At 45.5% G+C, this 27081-nt stretch overlaps 1 protein-coding gene across 1 annotated transcript in view; it reads right to left on the reverse strand.

Annotated features, from left to right (window-relative positions):
• The window catches only part of TBC1D19 (TBC1 domain family member 19), a 314406-nt gene that overhangs the window by 242127 nt on the left and 45198 nt on the right, over positions 1-27081 (reverse strand). Inside the window, exons 3-4 of the mRNA XM_077279938.1 lie at positions 25768-25813; positions 17258-17333 (exon numbers count right to left, since the gene is read on the reverse strand). Coding sequence (XP_077136053.1) covers positions 17258-17333; positions 25768-25813 — 122 coding nt within the window. The remainder of the gene's footprint in view (positions 1-17257; positions 17334-25767; positions 25814-27081) is intronic.

Raw genomic sequence — 27081 nt, forward strand, 5'->3', positions numbered from 1 at the left:
GGACTGAGTATCTCGCTGCTGCGAGAGCTCCTGTTGGAGGCTAGTAAGCTGAGCGGCATTTACGGGATCAGCAGCTTGCAGAGCGGATAAGCGTGACTCCATAGTTTTCATAAAAGCCATGATACGCTGCTGGTTGTCACGTAAATGGGCCAGTTCCTTCTGGGCCGAAAAAGCGGTACCTGCGGGGTCCATGGCCTGATTGTACTATTACGAGCAGGAACGAAACAAGAGTGGACCCTCTGGACCGTGGGGGAACTACCCCTGGGCGAGCGGACCTAGATAGGAAACCAACCCCTATACAGGGATCGTTTAGGAGCAAGCCCAGAGGTCTCTTACCCACGGTGGAGTACCAAGAGGGACGGCTCCAGGAAGGAAGACGGGAGAGGCTGGAGGAGAACAAGGCTGAAGGTGTTTTGAAAGGCTGGAAACCGGAGCAGGGAGACTGATGGAAAGAAACAAAGGAACAAAGACAAGGGAAGGAAGGAGCGGGTACTGGAAGGGAAAGGAGGGCAATGGTGAGACTAGACGAGGAACCAAACGGAGTAGGTACACAGCACAGTAGCGGAAGGGGCCAGACGCACAAGCAAAAGCTAATGACAATCAGGCACAGAGGAACAGGTGAAGCAGCCTTTTGTAGCAGGAGCAAGAACAGGATAGGATGAGAGAGACCCCATGACCTCAGGGGGCGGTGGCCGAGAGGCTGTACCTGCGTCCAGGAGGGAAGCTAGAGCGCCTGCATTGAGACAGGACACCAGCCGAGGACCTGGCGACCGGAAGTGCCGGGAAGGCAGAGGAGCGTGCAAACCGGGACGCAGCAGAGGTGGAATGAGAACGCAGGAGAGTGGCGGTTGTAACAGGCGCAACGCTGGAGAGGTGAGAACCGCGCCGCAGGAGAGTGGCGGTTGTAACACTGACTACCACATTTTTTGTTATTGATTTCTTTTAGTGTTTCTTAAAACCAGAAAGTTGCCATTTGAAATTACTTTAGTTTTGTGCCATGTCTGTGATCTGCTTTATTACTACAAAATTAAACAACTGAATGAACATCCTCCAATGCCGGTGATTCCACAAATTTTGCCAGGCGTTGTAGCTCTGGAATGCTTCAACAGATCCCACTGATTAGGAGAATGCTTTTTGTGACATATTCCACTTCATATTAGTGGTAAAAGGTCTTTGATATGACTTGCGTTTATTTATGGATAAAAAAATGGAAATTTGGCCAAAATTTTGAAAATTTAGCAATTTTCAAACTTTTAATTGTTTTACCCTTAAATCGAAGAGTGGTGTCACACAAAATAGTTAATACATTACATTTCCAACAAGTCAACTTTACATCAGCACAATTTTGGAAACAATTTTTTTTTTCTTAGGACATTATAAGAGTTAAAAGCTGACCAGCGATTTCTCATTTTTACAACAAAATGTACAAAACTATTTTTTTTAGGGAAGACCTCACATTTGAACTGAGTTTGGGGGGGTCAATATAACAGAAAATACCCAAAAGTGACACCATTGTAAAACTGCACCCCTCAAGGTGCGCAAAACCACATTCAAGAAGTTTAAAAACCCTTCAGGTGCTTCAGGAGAACTAAAGCAATGTGGTAGGAAAAAATGAACCTTTTACTTTTTTTTTTTTACAAAAACATTTACTTTGGAACCAAACTTTTTTCGTTTCACAAGGGTATCAGGAGAAAATGGACCAAAAAATTTGCTGTGCAATTTCTCCTGAGTACGCCGATATCACGTATGTGAGGGAAAGCCACTGTTTGGGCGTATGGCAGGGCTCAGAAGGGAGGGAGCACCGTTTGACTTTTGAACGCAAAATTGGCTGGAATCAATGACGGGCGCCATGTTGTGTTTGGAGACCCCTGATATACCTAAACAGTGGAAACCCTACAATTGTAACTCCAACCATAACACAGCCCTAACCCCAATCCTATCTCTAACACACCCCTAACCCTAATACCTACCCTAACCATAACCCTAACCACAACCCTAACCCCAACATGACAACCCTAACCCCAACACAAACCTAAGCCTAATCCTAGCCCCAACCCTAACCCTAGCCCCAACCCTAACCCTAGCTGTAAACCCAAAGGAAATTTTTTTATTATTATTTTTATCTAATTAAGGGGGTGATAAAGAGCGGTTTGGTCGGCTGTCTTATTTATTTTGATCACTGTGATAGGGTCTATCACAGTGATCAAAATGAACCAATAGAAAATAGAATTAGTTCTTACAGGTAATTCGGTTTCTAGGAACCTTCCACGACAGCAGTATCGGAGGATGTCTCCCCGCCCTAATAGGGGACAGGAAACAAAGAGGTTAAATACCCCTCCCCTTCCTGCAACCACCAGTGTTTTTTCTGGACACCGTAGCATGTATAGTTACCACTTAAGTGCAGGAATCATAAAATTAATAAATCAGATAGGGAGGGAAATTAGTGCTGTCGTGGAAGGTTCCTAGAAACCGAATTACCGGTAAGAACTAATTCTATTTTCTCCAGTCACCTTCCACGACAGCAGTATCGGAGTGATACCAACCGCTAATTTCTTTAGGGAGGGACAACCGCCTGCAGAACACGTCTGCCGAATGTTAGATCCCTGTTGAAGTTGAGCCTATAGTGCCTGGTGAATGTATGGATTGACGACCAGGTGGCGGCTCTGCATATCTGCTCTGCTGATGCACTTCCCCTTTCTGCCCAGGAAGTTGAGACTGAGCGTGTAGAGTGGGCTTTCAGTGAAGCTGGAGGTGAGAGCTTCTGAGAAGAGTATGCTAGGCTAATGGCCTGCTTAATCCAATTAGCGATTGTGCTTTTGGCTGCCTTCTTGCCCTTATTACGCCCTGACCACTGGATGAACAGGTTTTGATCCAACCTCCAATCTTCCGTTTGCTGGAGGTAGAACAGGACCACCCTGCGGACATCCAGGGTGTGAAAGACCTTTTCTTTTGGATTAGAGGGATTTGGACAGAAAGAAGGTAATATGATGTCCTGATTTCTGTGAAAGTTTGAAGCTACCTTAGGTGTAAAGGAGGGGTCTAATTTGAGGATTATACTATCCGTAGTTATGGTCAGGAATGGTTCCTGGATTGATAAGGCCTGTAATTCTCCTATACGCCTGGCAGTAGTGATAGCTACCAGGAAGACCGTTTTCAGGGTTAAGATCTTTAAGTTAGATGCTGAAAGGGGTTCAAAGGGGTCCCCGGTCAGACCTTTTAGCACCAAGTTTAAGTCCCAAGGTGAGGTATGGATCTGGAGTCTCGGACGGATTCTGGTTGCCGATGATATGAATCGTTTGACCCATCGATAACTTGCTAGATCCCGGTCAAAGAAAGCACCAAGAGCTGACACCTGAACCTTTAGGGTACTAGGTGAAAGCCCCAGCTCTAAGCCCTTCTGTAGGAATTGAAGAATCTGAGCAATATTTGGGTTAAAAGGATCTGGTCTGTTCGGGGCACACCATGATGAAAATTTTTTCCATATCTTGCCATAAATGGCGTTCGTTATCGTTTCCTACTTTTCTGTAGGGTCTCTATTACTGCCTGCGAGAGTCCTCTGGCTCTCAGCTTCAGTAACCAGGCTGTCAGCTTTAGTTTGTGTAGGTCTGGATGGGTCAGGGGACCCTGTTGAAGAAGGTCGCGTCTCTGTGGAAGCAGAATCGGGCCTTCTAGACACATGCTTGTCAGTGCGCTGAATCAGCTCCTTCCTGGCCACAATGGGGCTACCAAAATCGTTGCGACTTGATCCGTCCGGATCTTCTGCAATGTCCTGGGTAGCAATGGTATTGGTGGAAAGGCATATGCCAGGGTAAACTCCCAGGGGTGGGAGAAAGAGTCCAGTCCTAGTGCCTCGTTTGAGGGGGTCAGGGAGAAAAAGGTGTTCGATTTTGTGTTCTGAATGTTGGCAAACAGGTCCACATCGGGAGTTCCCCACCTCTGGACTAGGGTTAGGAATACATCCTGGTTCAGAGACCACTCCCCTGGATGGAAGTCCCTCCTGCTGAGATAATCCGCCTGGGAATTGTCTAATCCCCTTATGTGTACTGCAGAAATTGACATAAGGTGATTTTCTGCCCAGGAAAAAATCCTTCCAGCAGTTAACTTCAGGCTCGAGTGTCCTGTGCCCCCTTGGTGTCGGAGATATGCCACGGTGGTCATATTGTCGGACATCACCCGAACATGGTGACCTTGGATGATGACAGATGCGGCTTTCAGCGCCTCCTCCACTGCTTTCAGTTCCCTCAGGTTTGAGGAACTGTGTCTTGTATCTGGGGCCCACAACCCCTGGAAGTGGAAGCCTTCTGTCACGGCACCCCAACCTCTCTGACTTGCATCTGTTGTGAGTACTCTGAGAGGAAGCTGATCCCAGCTGACTCCTCGGTGTAGATTTTGGGAGTTCAGCCACCATGACAGAGAGGATCTCACACGAGAGGGAAGGGGAATCTTCCTGGTTAAGGCCATCTGATGTCTTCTTGAGTAAGTCAGGATGTGTGATTGAAGTATTCTCGTATGGGTCTGGGCCCAGGAGACTGCTTGAATGCAAGATGCCAATGAACCCAGGATTGACATAGAGTCTCTTAGAGTCGGGGTTTTTTGATTTCTGAACCTGGAGATCCTGCGGACAAGATCGGTCTGACGGTCCTTGGGTAGAAAGGACATTCTCTTCTCCGAATCCAGAAGGATTCCTAGGAATTTCTTCTGTGGAGAAGGCTGGAGGTCTGATTTCTCCAGATTCGGGATCCACCCGAGCGATCCTAGGATGTCGAGGACCCTTGTCACATCCTGATTGATACGTGAAGCGGATGGGGCGATGATAAAAAAAATCGTCCAGGTATGGAAAGATACAGACCCCTGTTGACGAATAAAGATTACCGCTTCTGTCATGATCTTGGAGAAGACTCGTGGAGCAGACGAGACTCCGAACGGAAGAACATTGAATTGGTAATGGTCGATCCGTTTGTTTTGGGAAATCGCGAACCTGAGGAATCTTGTGGTCTGGGTGTATCGGCACATGATAATATGCGTCCCTCAGGTCCAGCGTCGCCATCACCCAGTCCTGACCGATCAGCGGGATTGCTGATCTGATCGATTCCATTTTGAACCTTCGGTATTTTATTACCGGATTTAGAGGTTTCAGGTTTATAAAGATGCGGTGTTTCCCGGAGGGTTTTTTCACCAAGAAGAGGTGGGAGTAGTGACCCTCTCCTATTTCCCGATGTGGTACATGGGAAATCACCTTGGCTCGAAGCAGGTTTAAGATATCTGGCATCAAAATTTCCCGAAGTCCTGGGGATTGTAGAGAAGTGATAGTCAGACGATGAGGAGGAGGGCTCTCGAACTCCAATCTTAGGCTTTCCCGTATGGTACGCAGGACCCACTGATTTGTGGTGATCAACTGCCACTGGGAGAGGAATCCCGAGAGTCAACCTCCGACCGGAGAGCAGTCATTTCATTGCTTTTCAGAGGTCTGAGTGGGTTGGGGGACCAGGATGTTTCTGGCTTTTCCTCCCTTGGGGTAACTCCATCGTCCTGATTTGCCCTTACCCCTGTAATTTTGCTGGGGGGTTTGGTCACGGGGGGGGGGGGGGGACGAAAAAAACCGCTTTTTAGGGTTCTTTTGTTCCGGAAGGACCTTCTTCTTATCTGAAGCTTTGTCCAAGATTTCATCCAGGACCGACCCAAATACATAATGACCCTGGAAAGGTATACCGCAAAGCTTAGGGTACCGTCACACTAAGCGACGCTGCAGCGATAGCGACAGCGATGCCCATCGCTGCAGCGTCGCTGTTTGATCGCTGGAGAGCTGTCACACAGACCGCTCTCCAGCGACCAACGATGCCGAGGTCCCCGGGTAACCAGGGTAAACATCGGGTTGCTAAGCGCAGGGCCGCGCTTAGTAACCCGATGTTTACCCTGGTTACCAGCGTAAAAGTAAAAAAAACAAACACTACATACTCACCCAGCGTGATACCTCCCCCAGCGTCTGCTTCCTGACACTGACTGAGCTCCGGCCCTAACAGCACAGCGGCTTTCACTTTCACTTTAGTGCCGGCGCTCAGTCAGTGTCAGGAAGCAGACGCTGGGGGAGGTATGACGCTGGGTGAGTATGTACTGTTTGTTTTTTTTACTTTTACGCTGGTAACCAGGGTAAACATCGGGTTACTAAGCGCGGCCCTGCGCTTGGTAACCCGATGTTTACCCTGGTTACCAGTGTAAAACATCGCTGGTATCGTTGCTTTTGGTGTCAAACACAACGATACACAGCGATCGGACGACCAAATAAAGTTCTGGACTTTATTCAGCGACCAGCGACATCACAGCAGGATCCTGATCGCTGCTGCCTGTCAAACTAAACGATATCACTAGCCAGGACGCTGCAACGTCACGGATCGCTAGCGATATCGTTTAGTGTGACGGTACCTTTAGACTTTGAGGTAATATCACCTCCCCAGGATTTATGCCACAAAGCTCTTCTAGCGGAATTAGTGAGAACCGCTGATTTAGCGGCAACCCGTACTGATTCCGCGGAAGCATCCGCGAGGAATCCAGTTGCCTTCTGGAGCAGAGGGAGAGAATTAAGAATCTCTTCTCTGGGTGTACCCTGTACCAGGTGATTCTCCAATGTACAAAGCCAGAGGAACAAGGATCTGGCTACACATGTTGAGGCCACGTTGGATCTCAGTAGGTTAGTTGAGGTGTCCCAAGATTTTCTCAATAAACTCTCAGTTTTGCGATCCATGGGATCTTTCAGCTGGGAGGAATCTTCAAAGGGCAGGGCCGTTTTTTTGGTTACCCTTGATACCTGGACATCAACCTTGGGCATTTCAAAAAGAGAACAGTCTCCCTCTAGGGGAAAACGGTTCTTGAGTTCTGATGGGACGTTTAATCCTTTCTCTGGAAGGCCCCACTCATGGAGGATGAGGCTTTCTATATTTTCCTGTATGGGGAATCCCTTCACAGATTTGGGCTTTAACCCCCCGAACATGTCATCCTGTACAGAATGGCCCTCCACCTCCTCCTCCACCCCCATGGTGCCCCTCACCATAGACACTAATTCCTCCAAATCCTCGGAGGAAAAGAGATATTTTTTGTTGTCTGTTTTGGGAGCAGAGGTAGAGGCAGAACTCTCATTCTCCCAACGGTCCCCTGAATCAGAAGTATGCAATTCTCCTGAGTCAGAGTCAGAGACTACCGGGGCTATTTTCCTTTTCTTAGCAGGGGGAGGCTGTGGTGTCGGAGGCTGGGAAAAGGCCGCCATGGAAGATTGAACTTCCTGCCTGATGAGAGTCCTGATGCTGTCCATAAGAGAGGGCTGTTCAGCACGCAGAATCTCGTCTGTGCATGGCTGGCAGAGCTTCTTTTTATATGTGGAGGGGAGCTTGGACGCACATGCAGCACACTTGCGGCTGGCCTTCTTAGGGGCAGAGACTTTGTCTCCCTAAAAGAGAGAGAGAAAGTCGTGCTAAGTCGCTTAAATTAAAATATGGACAGCAAGGGACATCATCCCACTACTTACAGCAGGGGGGTGAGCGCTGGGCTCCACAGAAGCAGAGTGAAGGGGTTTGTCGCCGTCCATATGGTCAGAGGTTGTGACTACAGAGGGTCACAGACAGGAGGTCTTACCTGGAGGCTTCCCTAGCCAGGAATAAATAAATATACCGAGGCTCCCAGCGAGATTGGTGGTGCTCCTCCTCCTCGTTAGGGTCCGTTTGGGGGGGGGGGGTCAGAGACGCCAGTCCATGCTGCCGCTGGATGTCCTGGCCAGGACGCTGATCGGCGCGCGCGGGAGCTGCGGTGTAAGCCGCCGGGGAAAAACAGGAAGTTCGGGCGCGCGTCACTTCCGGTGCGCGCGTGCCAGCAGCGGCAGCGGCAGCGGCGTGAGGAAGGAGGAAGCCGGGGAGCTCAGGAGGACCCCGGAGCACCGTACCGCCCTGGTAGGGCGGGAGAGGGTCAAAAGTCGCGTGGCTGTCACGGAGATGGAGCAGTCTGAAGGAGGAGGAGAGCGGAGCCCGCGACCTCGACTGCCCGGCTTTGGAAAGGTAACCATGCTCCTGATCGCCGGCCACGGCAGCACTATCAGAGAACCTCTTCATGCCCCATAGGGGACAGGAAAAACACTGGTGGTTGCAGGAAGGGGAGGGGTATTTAACCTCTTTGTTTCCTGTCCCCTATTAGGGCGGGGAGACATCCTCCGATACTGCTGTCGTGGAAGGTGACTGGAGAAAAAATCTCTTATTGTTGCCGGGTACCTTATCTTAGATGAAGATGCCAAGGACAGAGTGACAGAGCGGGAGGGACCGGGAGGGGGGGCTTGGGGGACCCCATTTCTCTCTCCTCTGGTATGCTAGATCATATTAGAGGAGAGGGAAGTAACTTGGAAATCTATTTTTTTTTTTTGTTTTTGCAGTCGCCATTATTCGGTGAATAACGGCGATCACAACACTGGAGACGGTAAAAACCGACCCAAATCATGTTCTCCGGGGTCTCAGCTACGCCTGGTAGCCAAGGCCCCAGTTATTTTCTGATGCTGGGGAGCGCTATATTCTTATTTCTCAGCGCTGTTAAAAAGCAGCGCTGAGGAATAAGTACCCTTAAAAGGCGTATCAGCAGTCATCAAGGGGTTTTAAAAAAAAGTAGCAAATAAAAGAAACAATCTATGATTTACTACCGTTTTCTAATATCAAAATAAATAAAAAAATTAAAAAAATTGTCAACACTATGTCCACAAAAGTCTGATCTACTATACAGCAGCATGTAAAAGTGTGGGCACCCATTGTCAAAATTACTGTTATTGTGAGCAGTTAAGCAAACTAAAGATAAATTATCTCTAAAAGGCCTAAAGGTAAAGATGACATGATTTCCTTTGTGTTTTTAGGCAAAATATGTATATGTATATGTATATATATATATATATATATATATATATATATATATATATATATATATATATATATATATATATATATATATATTTTTTTTTTTTTTTTTTTTTTTTTTTTTTTTTTTTTTTTCATCTTTTATACTTTAAAAATTACAAAAAGTAAAATGGTCTTATACAAAAGTTTGGGCACTCTGCATGATTAGTACCTAGTAGGAGCCCAGTAGGATCCGTTTTTGAAAGTATCACAGCTTGTAAACACTTTTTGTAGCCAGCCAAGGGTCTTTCAATTCTTGATTGAGGGATTTTCATCAATTCTTGCTTGGAAAATTCTTCCAGTTTTGTGAGGTTCCAGGGTAGTCTTGCATACACTGCTATTTTAGATCTAGCCACAGATTTGCAATGATGCTCAGACCTTATCTTCACCTCCACTGTTAAGGGTATGTGCACACGTTCAGGATTTCTTGCAGAAATTTCCTGAAGAAAACCGGAAATTTTCTGCAAGAAATCCGCATTTTTTTTTTTTGCGGTTTTTTTCCGTTTTTTTCGCGGTTTTTTTAGCATTCTGCAAGCGTAATTAGCTTGCAGAATGCTAAAGTTTTCCAAGCGATCTGTAGCATCGCTTGGAAAACTGACTGACAGGTTGGTCACACTTGTCAAACATAGCGTTTGACAAGTGTGACCAACTTTTTACTATAGATGCTGCTTTTGCAGCATCTATAGTAAAAGAGAGAATGTTTAAAAATAATAAAAAAAATAAAAAAATGCTTATACTCACCCAGACATCTCCTCACCGGCGTCCGTTCCGTATAGCTGGTGTGTGCGCACAGGACCTTCCGTGACGTCACGGTCACGTGAGCGGTCACATGACCGCTCACGACCAATCACAGGACAGTGACGTCATCGGCAGGTCTTTCACCGCACACCAGCTACAGGAACCGAAGCGACAGCATGCAGTGGAGGCGGGAAGACATCGAGGGTGAGTATAGGACTATTTTTTATTTTAATTCTTATTTTTTCACCACTTATATGGTGCCCAGTCCGTGGAGGAGAGTCTCCTCTCCTCCACCCTGGGTACCAACCGCACATAATCTGCTTACTTCCCGCATGGTGTGCACAGCCCCGTGCGGGAAGTAAGCAGATCAATGGACCCCTAGGTGTGCGGAATCCCCTGCAATTCCGCATTTTAATGAACATGTTGCTTTTTTTTCCGCGATGCGATTTTTTCACGGAAAAAAAGGCTACATTTGCACAAAAAATGCGGAATACACTTAAAATAATAGGAGGCATATGTAAGCGTTTTTTTCGCGTTTTTATCACGTTTTTATAGCGAAAAAACGCGAAAAAAAACGCGAAAAATACTTAACGTGTGCACATGGCCTAACTGCCATTTCTTAATTACATTTGGAACAGAGGAAAGGGCAACTTGATAAAACTTTGTTATCTTCTTGTAGCCTTCTCCTGCCTTGTGGGCCTTCACCATTTTCATTTTCAGAGTGCTAGGCAGTTGCTTAGAAGAACCCATGACTGCTGTTTTTGGCATAATACTGGAGGGGGCCGAGTTATAAAGCTGGGAAATTTGCATCACCTCGCCTTTAATAACGATCATAGTGAACAAGCCATAATCCTACCAGGCCATTGAGGCTATGTGCACACGTTGCGGATTAGGCTTAGGAATTTCTGGTGTGGATTCTGCCTCTCCTGGCAGAAAACGCACCTGCGGATTTGTCGCGTTTTTTGTGCGGTTCCGCAGCTTTTTTTGTGCGTTTTTGCTGTGGTTTTCTTGCGGATTTGCTGCGTTTTTTACCCCTGCAGTTTTCTATAATGGAGTGGGTACAAAAACACTGCAGATTCACAAGAAACCAAAGCACGGGTCACAAGGACCCAAAGAAAACGACCTCAAAGTCCATATAGAATAATGTATCAAAAAGCTTTATTAACTATTAAAACAGTATTAAAGACATTACAAAACAGGTGAGGTAGAATAACACATGGTGTATACCAACACCGCACCGATACATAAAATACCACAGGCGCACGGAGCCGCGGAAAGGAAACACATGCATATATAAGCAGCTTTACAAAAGAAGACTGAGCCCCCTGAGGAAGGTGTGCGACCGAAACGCGCGTCAGGGTGGATGCACGGACCCGGGGGAAGTTAAACACATTGCTCCCTATTAAGGAGGTAACGTATATTCCATACTTGATTTTTGTACAGGTCATCCAGCATGACCGCCATGTGGTATGCAGGGTCATGGTTTATTCTGATACTCAGCACTGTGCACTTATACATCTGCTAGGGATGGCGTCGCTATCTGTATGGAATATTTGCCATTTAGATTTTTGGTTTCTGTGCGCTCAGTCTTTTTTTGTAAAGCTGCTCATATATGCATGTGTTTCCTTTCCTCGGCTCCGTGCGCCTGTGGTATTCTATGTATCGGTGCGGTATTGGTATACACCATGTGTTATTCTACCTCACCTGTTTTGTATTGTCTTTAATACTGTTTTAATAGTTAATAAAGCTTTTTGATACATTATTCTATATGGACTTTGAGGTCGTTTTCTTTGGGTCCTTGTGACCCGTGCTTTGGTTTTGGGTTCATTAGCGACTAGTCCTTTTACTTAGTCCTTTTTTCGCATTCAGCATATGAGATATCTATATTAGTGGTTCTAGTATATTGACACATATATTTGTTCATATCATGCTGAGTTTTGTTGCGCTTTTGGTTAATAGATTCACAAGAAAGAAGTGACATGCTACTTAACCGCAGCATTTCCGCAGTGGATTTTCCGCAAAGTGTGCACAGCATTTTTTTTTTCTCATTGATTTACATTGTACTGTAAATCAATTGAAGATCTGCAGCGTTTCTGCACCTCAAAAAACACTGCGGATCCGCAGAGAATCCGCAACGTGTGCACATACCCTTAAGGTCTGAAACCTTGGTTAAAGTTATCCAAGCACACCCAAAAGAAGCCAAAGTGAAGAGGCGTAGGGGTTGGGGAGGTGTGGATGATCTTTTGCGAGCTGCAGGCGTCCTGATTATGGAAATAATCTGAGGTGATGTACTAAATACAATAGCTTTATTTACGGTCATACTATTTTGGCAGAAGTTATATAAGGTCTACTCAATATATGACATTTTCCTAACCTTATTACATAGCATTTAACTTCATCATTGATCACTAGGATTCGTCCATACTTGTGTCAGCCTGGTCTGTTTATTTATAATGGAGGCCTTGTTGGGGGAAATTACCTTACAGTCTAGGCACTCAGCACTTTATTAATAATGTTTATCGGTTCTTTCTATACATACATGCCGCAGTAACTACTCTTATTTGCTCACCTAGTCTATAGGAATGTCTTTATGAATAAGTATGTTTCTATAGTAGAGTGTCATCCTGGGACAAAATTATATCTATTCATATACACACAACGTATTTTCCGGTGTATAAGACGACCCCCAACTTTTCCATTTACCATTTAGAATATAGAGTTACACTCGCTGTATAGGGTCATCTTATATGCTGGGTGTCCGGGAGGACTCCGGGTGCCATCAGAAGGTAAGTATATCCCTATTTTTTATTTTAATTCTTTTTTTTTTTTTTTACAGGAATATGGTACCCAGGGCCTGGAGGAGAGTCTCCTCTCCTCCAGACCCTGGGTACCATCCGGGACTGCTCCCCTCACCATATGCGGCGACCGCAGAGCTCTGCACCCACCGTATAAGACGACCCCCGACTTTGAGAAGATTTTCAGGGGTTAAAAAGTCGTCTTATACACCGGAAAATACATGTTCTTTATTTTGTGATCTTTTAAAAATATTTTTACAATTTTTATTATCATATATACTTGGGTATATATTACATACCGTATATACTCGAGTATAAGCCGACCCGAGTATAAGCTAAGGCACTTAAAGGAAAGGTGCCGCAGTTTATTTTTTGTATTAAAAATGATTGTTTATATAAACAATTATTTTTAATACAAATTTACATTTTTTAACTTTAACATTTTTTTTATTATTAATTTTTTTTTCAGCCACTGGGCGCCGCCATTTTGCTTTGCAGGAGTGTAAGTGAAGCTGCACGTCACTTACACTCTGCATTTATGGCAGCCCAGGGCATAGAGATCTGCGGTCGGGAGCCGACTCTATACCTACCATTATAAAGCTGCTTTCTGCTGTGATGTGGCCACGCCCCCTGAGCCGTCCACAGCACGGCAGAGGCAGGAGACCAGCGCCATCTTCCTGGAGCTCACACTGCAGCTGTGAGCTCCAGCTTACCAGGATAATCACAGGAGCCCTGCAGTCATAGGAGGAGGAGGAGGAGGAGGAGACCAAGGACGGGAGGGAGAAGGACTCAGCCGGGAGCCGTGAAGTAAGTATCAGTGGGGAGGGGGAGAGGGAATCTAATCCTCTCCTTTGTGGTGCTGACTGAGCAGTTATCTCCTCCCATGTGTGTTACTGTGCTGTGTATCTAATCCTCTCCTGTGTGATACTGTCTGCTTAGCCATGCATCTAATCATCTCCTGTGTGATACTAACTGAGCTGTGTATCTAATCCTCTCCTGTGTGATACTGTGTGCTGAGCCATGCATCTAATCCTATACTGTGTGATACTATGCTGAGCTGTGTATCTAATCCTCTCCTGTGTGATACTATGTTGAGCCGTGTATCTAATCCTATCCTGTGTGATACTGTGTGCTGAGCCATGCATCTAATCCTATACTGTGTGATACTATGCTGAGCCGTGTATCTAATCCTATCCTGTGTGATACTATGCTGAGCCGTGTATCTAATCCTATCCTGTATGATACTGTCTGCTGCGCCGTGTATCTAATCCTATCCTGTGTGATACTATGCTGAGCCGTGTATCTAATCCTATCCTGTATGATACTGTCTGCTGAGCCGTGTACCTAATCCTATCCTGTGTGATACTGTGTGCTGAGCCATGCATCTAATCCTATACTGTGTGATACTATGCTGAGCCGTGTATCTAATCCTATCCTGTGTGATACTATGCTGAGCCGTGTATCTAATCCTATCCTGTATGATACTGTCTGCTGAGCCGTGTATCTAATCCTATCCTGTGTGATACTGTCTGCTGCGCCGTGTATCTAATCCTATACTGTGTGATACTATGCTGAACCGTGTATCTAATCCTATACTGTGTGATACTGTATGCTGACCTGTGTATCTAATCCTATACTGTGCTGACCTGTGTATCTAATCTGCTCCTGTGTGATACTGTCTGCTGAGGCTACTTTCACACTTCCGTCAGTACAGGGCCGTCGCAAACCGTTGGCCCGACGTACCGACGGATGTTGTGCTAAATTTAGCACAACGTGGGCAGCGGATGCAGTCTTACGACGCATCCGCTACCCAGTGTGATGAGCGGGGAGGAGGGTGCGGAGTTCCGGCCGCGCATGAGCGGGCAGAAAAAGCGGAACCGACGGACAAAAAAAGTTACATGGAACTTTTTTTTGCGCGTCGCGGCCGCCGAAACACAACGCATCCGTCGCACGACGGATGCGACGTGTGGCCATACGTCGCAATGTGTCGCTAATGTAAGTCTATGGGGAAAAAGCACATCCTGCGGGCAACTTTGCAGGATGCGTTTTTTCTCCAAAACGAAGCATTGTGACGTATCCCTAAAGACGAAAGTGTGAAAGTAGCCTGAGCCGTGTATCTAATCCGCTCCTGTGTGATACTGTCTGCTGAGCCATGTATCTAATCCTATCCTGTGTGATACTGTCTGGTGAACAGTGTATCTAATCCTCTCCTATGCACTCCTCTCCCCCCTGCATGTCTTTCCCCATTGCACACACAACTCAATGCGTGCGATAACAGGAGCTGCAGGGGTCATGCTGTATTATGGCATTATGTGAGATCTATATGACGGTATTATGTGATCTGTATGGTGGTATTATGCTTTATCAGTATTGTGAGAATTATATGGTGGTATTGTGTGTGATCTATAAGGCGGTATTATGTGAGATCTATATGGCGGCATTGTGACAAGTATGTGGCGGTATTGTGTGATCTATATGGCGGTATTATGTGAGAACACTATGGAGGTATTATGTGTGATCTATATGGCGGTATGTGAGAACACTGGCGGTATTATGTGTGGTCTATATGGTGGTATTATGTGAGAACTGTATGACAGTATTGTGTGATCTATTTGATGGTATTGTGTGTGATCTATATGGCGGTATTATGTGTGATCTATATGGCGGTATTATGTGAGAACACTATGGCAGTATTATCTTCAGAAAGCGGACCCATTATAGGGTGGTTCTGGCTGAGCACCTGCACGCGGGTCTGGGGTAATAGAGGGGGCAGCATGACCTCCAGTTAGGTGCAGTCAGGGGAAGGCTGGTGAGGCAGCTGAAGAGGAGTCTCATTTTTATCGTTACTATATGGCTACATTTCCTTCCCAGCGTCACCCCAGACTGCGCCTGTCGCCTCGACAGGATGGAGAAGACAGGATCTGAGGAGGGGAATGGGGTCTGCATGCAAAGTCTGGATCAGAACAGGCCATCAATCCACAGAAATGTTTCCTGGATTTCTGAGGAGACGGTCCATCCATGTGTATAAAAGACAGCGCTCTATGTACAATCCCTGGCTGCTCCGCGCACTAAACAGGGTGCCCCCCATAGACCAGCACACTGCTCTCCTGAAATACTCTGTGCTGCTGTCACCCTGCTCCCTCCACCACATATCTCCCAGAATCCTTGCTGCCTGCCATCCTCGGTGACTGTCTACTTGTCAGTATAAGGGTATGACTCCACGGTACGGATGGGCGGCGGTATCGCCGCAGCGGCGAAGCTGCTCGGCGCTAAGCCCCGCCCCCTTAATGGGACGCGATCATGCCGGATGTGTTAACTCTTCACATCCGGGATGATCGCTCTGTCCCATAGGGCCCTGTGATATGCCTTGCGGGGACGCTGCATCCCCGCAAGGTGTACGGACATGCTGCGATCTGAAAAGACGCGCAGCATGTCCGTAGTCGCAGGGCCGCCGCGTGCGGGTTTCCACGCATAGTGGAGACGGGATTTCATCAAATCCCCTCCACTATGCTGGAACATCTGGACGCTGCTTGTTTGACGCTGCAGCGCTGCGCAGCGTCAAACAAGCAGCGTTTCCTGAACGTGGAAACATACCCTAAGGCTGCTTTCACACTAGCGTCGGTACGGGCCCGTCGCAGTGCGTCGGCCCGACACATGCTGTGAAAGAAATGCCCGACGTGGGCAGTGGAAGCAGTCTTACGACGCTTCCGCTGCCCCATTGTAAGGTCCGGGGAGGAGAGGGCGGAGTTTCGGCCACACATGCGCGGTCGAAAATGTTGGACTCGACGCACAAAAAAAGTTACATGTAACATTTTTTTGTGGCGGCGGTCCGCCAAAACACGACGCAACCGTCGCACGACGGTTGCGACGTGTGGCAATACATCGCAATGCGTCGGTAATGTTAGTCTATGGTGAAAAAACGAATCCTGCAGACAACTTTGCAGGATGCGTTTTTTTTCTCCTGAATGACGCATTGGGACGTATTGCAAACAACGCTAGTGTGAAAGTAGCCTAAGGCTGCGGTCACACTATCAGTATTTGGTCAGTATTTTACCTCAGTATTTGTAAGCCAAAAAGAACTTATTGTTCGAAACATGTAGCATGCTGCCACTTCTCCTGTGAACCATGTTTTTGGATCTTGGATTTTATCTTTAATAAATTTTGATATTTTTGGAAGCTGGATTTTCTCCTCCATTTGTTCCATTGCTTGAGTGAGATGTTCGCATTCCCATGAAACTGATGAGAATCAGTTCAAACTGAGATATAGCATTCTGCCTCATACTAATACCTGCATTGCAATGGGATGCAAAATGTAAGGTTTCGACATGATTCAAATGCGGAGAAATGTTCTTTAAGTTACAACTAAGAGGTCTACAAAACAGTGAGGTGAGGTGAATGGTTGATCTACCTTTTATCAGTGACTTCCCAGCAGCCCCCACTATACATAGTGTCTGTAAGTGATTGACAGCTGAGGAGGCCAGACTCAGGACTTGCCAGCCGCAGATAAGCACAAAAGGATGTAAAAGAATCATTAAATACTATTTCTTGCACAGTACTATACATGAATGTGCTCTCACATGGAATTACGGCAGCAGAACACAACAGACCGATCTATTAATCTGTTTGTAAATTTCCTACCGTTAAATAAATTTGGTTTTTAGTCAGTCGGTCAGAAAATTGGGCTTCCATTTTTAAACTCAAATTATTCTCCAAAAATGGCTAGATCCAGATTAAATGACATGAAAAATCAGCCAAACGTGACTGCACTGCATTCACGACTGTCCAGTACCTGATGTTCTCACCACCTACCTGAGCTCGCCGCATGTACGCCAGGGGTTCTTTGATATGTTCAGCAGGTGCTGCAGGATGGCAAGGAGCTGGAAGCCTAGAATGCAAAAATTAAGAAAAAAAAATGTAAAAATCCATTTTTCTCATGACAATTTAGTTGAAGTTGTGCCTGCTGCTTGGATATTCACTGCATGTTTAAATGTTCCCATCAATAACCTGATCACAAAAGTTTTCACTGCAGGCCGGGATCCTGATCAATCAGATGTAATCTGTTGGAGAATCTGGCAGCAAGAGTAGCAACTCCCTGCAGCGCCACCACATGTGAAATGAAGAATTGAATAACCTCCAATGAAAACAATAGACTGTGCGAAAAGAATAGATTCACCATGTCCTCCAAAACGAAAGACGTCCTTTTTAGCCCATCTCCACTGTGACTTAAAATTGAGGATCCTCCTCTACTAAATGAGATTTTCACAGAAAAGTAGTTAAAAATTGGTTGTCTAAAGCATACAGAATCTCATTTAGGAATCCCAGGCTCTGTACTGCAAGCACTATTCTAAAATCACAGTTATTACTAGTAACCTATCACAAATGTCTAAATGATTCATATACAGTTGATATAACAAAAAGTCTAGACACCCGGTACATTTTTTGTAATGTAAGAAAAAAAAAAGCATACCAAGAAAAACTTTGACAAGGATTACAGGACAAAATGGGCACCAAAATTTGTTGTTCAATTTCTTCTCAGTATGACAATATTTCAAATGTGATGGAAAACTACTGTTTCAGTACACGGCAGGGCTCGGAAGGGAAGGAGGGCAGTTTGACTTATGAAGCGCAAAATTGGCTTGGCTGGAATAGATAGTGTATATTGTATATATATACACAGTATATGCTATAAATGCTGAGCTGTGCATAATCCCACCCACGCCATTCATTGGCAGCTCTTGTGTATGCTGTACATTGATAGGAAGAAGACAATCAGTGGTGGCGATGGGGTTACACAAATTAGCCTGACTGCTTTGCACGTGAAGCTTAGTCCAGCAGTAATAATCTTCTGCTGATAAATTACTGACTGCATTGAAACTACAGTAGGCTGCTGAGCAAGTGACAAATCCATGGAATCAGTTTCTCTGTTCATAGATAGAGTTGAGCAATTTTTAAATATTTGGTTCGGATTACGATCGCTGGCGAATTTGGCATTTGCAATATTTGCTGAACACAGACGCCTTTGGAGTCAATGGGAGTAAAGATGAACGAATATGTTCGGAATAGGTTGTCAAACATAAATTCGGCACGAATTGGGTACCAATATGGCAAATTCGAATTCGACGATCGTTTCCGAACATATTCGCTCATCTCTATTCATAGATCATACTGCTTTCAAATTACATAGCAAACTGTTGTGAACTCCGTTTTCAGGCTCCCTCTTGTGGTCACAGATGGTATTGTGTGACTTTGGTTTTTTGGCTCCCCCTGGTGGTTTGGTTTATTATCCTGCGGGTCTGCTGGATCAGCTGCCTCGTTATTCACCAGGGAGGCTCCTATTTAGCTCTGCTTCACTTCCACTTGTTGCCGGCTGTCAATGTATTCAGTGCTATTCTGATTACTCCTGATTATCTCGTTTTCTGCCTCTTCAGGATAAGCTAAGTTCTGTTTGAATATTTTTTGCTCATCTGCCTGCAATATGATTTCTGTGTATGATGAGTCTAGTCCAGCTTGCTAATATGTGATTTTTTGTTGCTGGTAAGCTCTGGGGTACGGAGTTGCTTCCCCCGCACCGTTAGTTGGTGCGGGGGCTCGAGCAATCTCTGCGTGGATATTTTGAATAGGGTTTTTTATTGACCGCACAGTTCCCTTCCTATTTTCTGCTATCTAGTATTAGCGGGCCTCATTTGCTAAATCTGATTTCATCTCTGCGTTTGTGCTTTCCCCTTAACTCACCGTTAATATTTGTGGGGGGCTATTCTATATCTTTGGGGTCATTCCACTGAGGCAAGAGAGGACTTTCCCTCCAGGAATAGTCAGTTTCTCAGGCCGTGAAGAGACGTCTAGGATTTTCAGGTAACGTTCCACGGCTGCCCATAGTTGTGTGCGGATAGGATCAGGTTGCGGTCAATCTAGTTACCACTTACCCAGAGCTAGTCGTCTGTTCAGTTACTTAGCTAGTCCGACCTGCGATCCTTGCCACTAGGATCATAACAGTACAGCCGGCCAGTAAAGTGTTAATTGCATGGCAGAAGCAGGAGAAAAGAAGCTTGGAGAAATTTTTTTTTTTTTTTTTATGCCGTGTGTCTAGCTGCTGTGTGTCTGGCTTCTCTCCTCTTCTTAATCTTGGTGTGGCTCTGAGTTCAGTTGCTGATATGGATATCCAGAGTTTAGCCTCCAGTGTAGATCATCTTGCTGCAAGGGTACAAAGTATTCAGGATTTTGTTGTGCACAGTCCTATGTCAGAGCCTAGAATACCTATTCCGGAGTAGTTTTCTGGAGATAGATCTAGGTTCCTGAATTTTAAGAACAATTGCAAATTGTTTCTTTCTTTGAAACCTCGTTCCTCTGGGGATTCTGTTCAGCAAGTTAAGATTATTATTTCTTTCTTGCGTGGCGAACCTCAAGATTGGGCTTTCGCATTGGCTCCAGGGGATCCTGCATTGCTCAGTGTGGATGCGTTTTTTCTGGCCCTTGGATTGCTCTATGAGGAACCTAATCTTGAGAACCAGGCTGAAAAAGCGTTGTTGGCCCTCTCTCAGGGGCAAGATGATGCAGAGGTGTACTGCCAGAAATTTCGGAAATGGTCGGTGCTTACTCAATGGAATGAGTGTGCCCTGGCTGCAAATTTCAGAAAAGGTCTTTCTGAGGCCATTAAGAATGTCATAGTGGGGTTCCCTACGCCTGCAGGTCTGAATGAGTCAATGACTCTGGCCATTCAGATTGATCGGCGTTTGCGGGAGCGCAAACCTGCGCACCATTTGGCGGTGTCTTCTGAACAGACACCTGAGTCTATGCAATGTGATAGAATTCTGACCAGAAGTGAACGGCAAAATTATAGACGGCAAAATGGGTTGTGCTTTTACTGTGGTGACTCAGCTCATGTTATCTCAGCATGCTCTAAGCGCACAAAAAAGATTGATAAATCTGTCACCATTGGTACTTTACAGCCTAAGTTTATTTTGTCTGTTACCCTGATTTGTTCCCTGTCATCTTACCCGGTTATGGCTTTTGTGGATTCAGGTGCTGCCCTGAGTCTGATGGATTTGTCATTTGCCAGGCGCTGTGGTTTTGTTTTGGAGCCTTTAAAATTCCCTATTCCACTAAGGGGAATTGATGCTACACCACTGGCTACGAATAAACCTCAGTACTGGACACAAGTGACCATGTGCATGACTCCTGTTCATCAGGAGGTGATTCGCTTTCTTGTATTGCATAATTTGCATGATGTTGTCGTGTTGGGCCTGCCATGGTTGCAGACTCATAATCCAGTCCTGGATTGGAAAGCAATGTCTGTGTCAAGTTGGGGTTGTCAGGGAATTCATGGCGATGCTCCTGTGGTGTCAATTGCTTCATCCACTCCTTCTGAGGTCCCTGCGTTTTTGTCGGATTACCAGGATATATTTGATGAGCCCAAACTCCGTTCTCTACCTCCTCATAGGGATTGTGATTGTGCTATAAATTTGATTCCTGGTAGTAAGTTTCCTAAGGGACGACTTTTCAATTTGTCAGTGCCGGAGCATGCTGCTATGCGGAGTTATATAAAGGAGTCTTTGGAGAAAGGACTTATTCGCCCATCCTCCTCCCCTCTTGGTGCGGGGTTCTTTTTTGTGGCTAAGAAGGATGGTTCCCTGAGACCTTGTATTCTAAACAAAATCACGGTCAAATTTCAGTATCCTTTGCCATTGTTATCTGATCTGTTTGCTCGCATTAGGGGGTCTAGTTGGTTCACCAAGATAGATCTTCGTGGTGCGTATAACCTTGTGTGTATTAAGCAGGGTGATGAATGGAAAACTGCATTTAATACGCCCGAAGGCCATTTTGAGTACTTGGTGATGCCTTTTGGACTTTCTAACGCTCCTTCTATCTTTCAGTCCTTTATGCACGACATCTTCCGCGAATATTTGGATAAATTTATGATTGTGTATCTGGATGATATTCTGTTTTTTTCGGATGATTGGGAGTCCCATGTTAAGCAGGTCAGGATGGTGTTTCAGGTCCTGCGTGCCAATGCTTTATTTGTGAAGGACTCAAAATGTCTTTTTGGAGTCCAGAAGGTTTCTTTTTTGGGTTTCATTTTTTCTCCTTCTGCTATTGAGATGGACCCAGTCAAGGTTCAGGCTATTCATGACTGGACTCAGCCTACATCTGTTAAGAGTCTTCAGAAGTTCTTGGGTTTTGCTAATTTTTACCGTCGCTTCATCGCTAATTTTTCTGGTGTGGTTAAGCCATTGACGGATTTGACCAAGAAGGGTTCTGATGTTACTAATTGGTCTCCTGCGGCTGTGGAGGCCTTTCGGGAGCTGAAGCGCCAGTTTTCTTCGGCTCCGGTCTTATGTCAGCCAGACGTCTCCCTTCCTTTCCAGGTCGAGGTTGATGCTTCTGAGATTGGAGCGGGGGCTGTTTTGTCGCAGAGAAGCTCTGATGGCTCTGTGATGAAGCCATGTGCTTTCTTTTCAAGAAAGTTTTCGCCTGCCGAGCGGAATTATGATGTTGGTAATCGGGAGTTGTTGGCTATGAAGTGGGCATTTGAAGAGTGGCGACATTGGCTCGAGGGAGCTAAGCATCGTGTGGTGGTCTTGACTGATCACAAGAATTTGATTTATCTCGAGTCGGCCAAGCGGCTGAATCCTAGACAGGCTCGTTGGTCGTTGTTTTTCTCTCGTTTTGATTTCGTGGTCTCATACCTGCCTGGTTCGAAGAATGTGAAGGCTGATGCTCTTTCTAGGAGTTTTGTGCCTGACTCTCCTGGTGATTCTGAGCCAGCTGGTATCCTCAGAGAAGGGGTGATTTTGTCTGCCATCTCCCCAGATTTGCGACGAGTGCTGCAGGAGTTTCAGGCGGATAGACCTGACCGTTGTCCACCGGAGAGACTGTTTGTCCCGGATAGATGGACCAGCAGAGTTATTTCCGAGGTTCATTCTTCGGTGTTGGCAGGCCATCCTGGGATTTTTGGTACCAGAGATTTGGTGGCTAGGTCCTTCTGGTGGCCTTCCTTGTCGCGGGATGTGCGTTCCTTTGTGCAGTCTTGTGGAATTTGTGCTCGGGCTAAGCCTTGCTGTTCTCGTGCCAGTGGCTTGTTGTTACCTTTGCCTGTCCCGAAGAGGCCTTGGACGCACATTTCCATGGATTTTATTTCAGATCTCCCTGTCTCTCAGAGAATGTCTGTCATTTGGGTGGTGTGTGATCGTTTTTCTAAGATGGTCCATTTGGTGCCCTTGCCTAAGTTGCCTTCCTCCTCCGAGTTGGTTCCTCTGTTTTTTCAAAATGTGGTTCGTTTGCACGGGATCCCTGAAAATATTGTTTCCGACAGAGGATCCCAGTTTGTGTCTAGATTTTGGCGGACCTTTTGTGCTAAGATGGGCATTAATTTGTCTTTTTCGTCGGCCTTCCATCCTCAGACGAATGGCCAAACCGAGCGCACTAATCAGACTTTGGAAACCTATTTAAGATGTTTTGTTTCTGCTGATCAGGACGACTGGGTGACTTTTTTGCCATTGGCCGAGTTTGCCCTTAACAATCGGGCTAGTTCTGCTACTTTGGTTTCACCTTTTTTTTGTAATTCAGGGTTTCATCCTCGTTTGTCCTCGGGTCAGGTGGAGCCTTCTGACTGTCCTGGAGTGGATGTTGTGGTGGATAGGTTGCATCAGATTTGGAATCATGTGGTGGACAATCTGAAGCTGTCACAAGAGAAGGCTCAGCGCTTTGCCAACCGCCGTCGCTGTGTGGGTCCCCGACTTCGCGTTGGGGACTTGGTGTGGTTGTCTTCTCGCTTTGTTCCTATGAAGGTCTCCTCTCCTAAGTTTAAGCCTTGGTTTATTGGTCCTTATAAGATTTTGGAAGTCCTTAACCCTGTGTCTTTTCGTTTGGACCTCCCGGCATCGTTTGCTATTCATAATGTGTTCCATCGGTCGTTGTTGCGGAGGTATGTGGTGCCTGTGGTTCCTTCGGTTGAGCCTCCTGCCCCTGTGCTGGTTGAGGGAGAATTGAAATACGTGGTGGAGAAGATCTTGGATTCTCGTATTTCTAGACGGAGGCTTCAGTATTTGGTTAAGTGGAAAGGCTATGGTCAGGAGGATAATTCCTGGGTTGTCGCCTCTGATGTTCATGCGGCCGATTTGGTTCGTGCCTTCCATGTGGCTCACCCTGATCGCCCTGGGGGTTTTGATGAGGGTTCGGTGACCCCTCCTCAAGGGGGGGGGGGGTACTGTTGTGAACTCCGTTTTCAGGCTCCCTCTTGTGGTCACAGATGGTATTGTGTGACTTTGGTTTTTTGGCTCCCCCTGGTGGTTTGGTTTATTATCCTGCGGGTCTGGCTGGATCAGCTGCCTCGTTATTCTCCAGGGAGGCTCCTATTTAGCTCTGCTTCACTTCCACTTGTTGCCGGCTGTCAATGTATTCAGTGCTATTCTGATTACTCCTGATTATCTCGTTTTCTGCCTCTTCAGGATAAGCTAAGTTCTGTTTGAATATTTTTTGCTCATCTGCCTGCAATATGATTTCTGTGTATGATGAGTCTAGTCCAGCTTGCTAATATGTGATTTTTTGTTGCTGGTAAGCTCTGGGGTACGGAGTTGCTTCCCCCGCACCGTTAGTTGGTGCGGGGGCTCCAGCAATCTCTGCGTGGATATTTTGAATAGGGTTTTTTATTGACCGCACAGTTCCCTTCCTATTTTCTGCTATCTAGTATTAGCGGGCCTCATTTGCTAAATCTGATTTCATCTCTGCGTTTGTGCTTTCCCCTTAACTCACCGTTAATATTTGTGGGGGGCTATTCTATATCTTTGGGGTCATTCCACTAAGGCAAGAGAGGACTTTCTTTCCCTCCAGGAATAGTCAGTTTCTCAGGCCATGAAGAGACGTCTAGGATTTTCAGGTAACGTTCCACGGCTGCCCATAGTTGTGTGCGGATAGGATCAGGTTGCGGTCAATCTAGTTACCACTTCCCCAGAGCTAGTCGTCTGTTCAGTTACTTAGCTAGTCCGACCTGCGATCCTTGCCACTAGGATCATAACAGCAAACACCTGCTGACAGGTTTATAGGTGCTGTAGGAATTTCTGGCAAGTACTTACTGTGTACTGCATGTGACAACTATCTGCATTTTCCTTGATACGTCTGGCTCGTGTAGTAGGGTGGCAAGAAGGAAAAACATAAAGCAAGGAATGCTGATCAGTAAAAGAACACCACAGTGAAGCATGGTGGAGGCACCATTATGTTTTGGGGCCATTTTTATTTTTTTTTTCAGAAAATGGAAAAGGGGATTTAGTCAAGGTTGAGGAAATTATGAACAGTTCCAAATATTAGTACCATTTGCAACAAAACCTTCTGACCTCTGCTTAAAAGCTGAATATAAATTTCACCTTTCAGCACAACAACGCCCCTATGCATACCTCCAAATCAACAAAAGAATGGCTTCACCAGAGGATTACAGTTTTGGAATTGCCTAGCTATGGTCCAGACCTGAACCCAACTGAAAATATGTGGGTAACATGAAGAGGGCACTGTACACAGGAAATGCCCTTGCAATCTGACACATTTGAAACTACTACAATCAAGAATGGGCAAAGACTGCCAAATCTAGGTGTGCCATGCTGATTGACTCCTGATAAAAAAGATTGAATGTTGTCATTAATTCAAAAAGTACTTCAACAAAGTATTCGCTTAATGGGGTTGTCCAGGTTTTTCACGAAAGACTGCTGTCACTCTGTAAATCCTCCCATCACGCGCTTTGAGGATTCTCCTTTGCTGGTGGTGGTCATGTGACCACAAGTATGTATACTTCCAGACACATTTCGACTAGAGGTGCGTGGACAAGGACAATGCAAGTGAATTTAACAAGGCTGCGCACGTTTGGTCAGAATGTGGCCAAGAAGAGTATGCATATCACACACTTTTGGTTACAAGATTGCTCAGTCTTGCCACCGGCAAATCCCGAAAGTGCGAAGCACAATGTGAGGATTCAGTGGTTTGTACAGCTGCTTTATTCTGAGGGAGCACTATCTGGAGATGGATAAGCTTTGACATGGACTGTGTTGGAGTCATGATCACAATAATAAGGACTGGCATTGGCAGTGATGTGTTCCGAGGTGCTGGGCAATAAGCTCAGGATCCTCTCAGAGGATGGGACTATATATGCATTTAGATGGTGGCCAGGCCAAAGATATATTGCCAAATGCGTTTGACTGAATGTTTTTTGTGTGCTAGCCCTCTTATAGAACCAATTGATCTCGAAATTGTCACAATATGTAAAGTTCACACATTTATGTCAGCATTATAGAAAACAGTAAGCCAGTCATTTTCGGATATCAGAAGGTGATACATACACACTAAGCTCACGATACACAGCATTCTGAAGTTTTTTCTCCCAACCTAAAAAAAATAAAAACAGAAAATGTCTGCGGAAGGAGAAATACATTTAAAAAACATTAATTTACCAATAGCTTATACAGCCATGGCTGAAAGTGTTGGCACCCTTGAAATTTTCCAGAAAATAAAGTATTTCTCCCAGAAAATGATTGTAATTACACGTTTTGTTAAACATATGTTTATTACCTGTGTGTGTACAATAAATACAAACAATAAAAAAAAAAAACCAGAGAAAAAAATTGGACATAATTATAATTTTCACACAAACCCCCCAAAATGGGCCTGACAAAATTATTGGCACCTTTCTAAAATTGTGGGTAAACAACTTTTTTTCAAGCATGTGATGCTCGTTCAAACTCACGTGTGGCAAGTAACAGGTGTGGGTAATATGAAAATCCCAGCAGAAATCAGATAAAAAGGGAGACGTTGACTCAATCTTTGCATTGTGTGTCTGTGTGTGCCACACAAAGCATGGAGAATAGAAAGAAGAGAAGAGAATTGTCGGAGGACTTAAAAACAAAAATTGTTGAAAAACATCAACAGTCTCAAGGTTACAAGACCATCTCCAGAGATCTCAATGTTCCATTGTCCACGATGCGCAAAGTAATCCTGATGTTTACAATCCATAGCACAGTAGCTAATCTCCCTGGAAGTGGACGGCAGAGACAAATTGATGAAAGGTTGCAACACAAGACAGTCTGGATGGTGGATAAGCAGACCCATTCAAGTTCTGAAGAAATTCAAGCTGTCCTGCAGGCTCAGGGTGCATTAGTGTCACCACGAGCTATCCGTCGACATCGGAATGAAATAAAATGCTATTGCAGGAGACCCAGAAGAACCCCACTGCTGACACAGACATAAAAAAGCTAGACTGCAGTTTGCCAAAATGTTCGTGAATAAGCCAAAATCCTTCTGGGAAAGTGTCTTGTGGACAGAGAAGACCAAGATCGAGCTTTTTTTTTGCAAAGCACATCATTCTACCGTTTTATCAAAAATGTAATGAGGCTTATAAAGAAAAATTACCCAGTACCTATAGTCAAATATATTGGAGGTTCAAATATATTTTAGGGTTGTTTTGCTGCCTCTATCACTGGGTGCCATGACGGTGTGCAAAACATCATGAAATCTGAAGATTACCAAAAGATTTTGGGTCGCATGCAATGTAGTGCCCAGTATTGGAAAGCTGTTACATCCTAGGTCATGGGTCTTGCAGCAGGACAATGACCTCAAACATACTTCAAGAAGCACCCAGAAATAGATGGAAACAAAGA

The sequence above is a fragment of the Ranitomeya variabilis genome, chromosome 1 (assembly GCF_051348905.1).
Source record: "Ranitomeya variabilis isolate aRanVar5 chromosome 1, aRanVar5.hap1, whole genome shotgun sequence".
In the NCBI taxonomy this organism is placed as follows: domain Eukaryota; kingdom Metazoa; phylum Chordata; class Amphibia; order Anura; family Dendrobatidae; genus Ranitomeya; species Ranitomeya variabilis.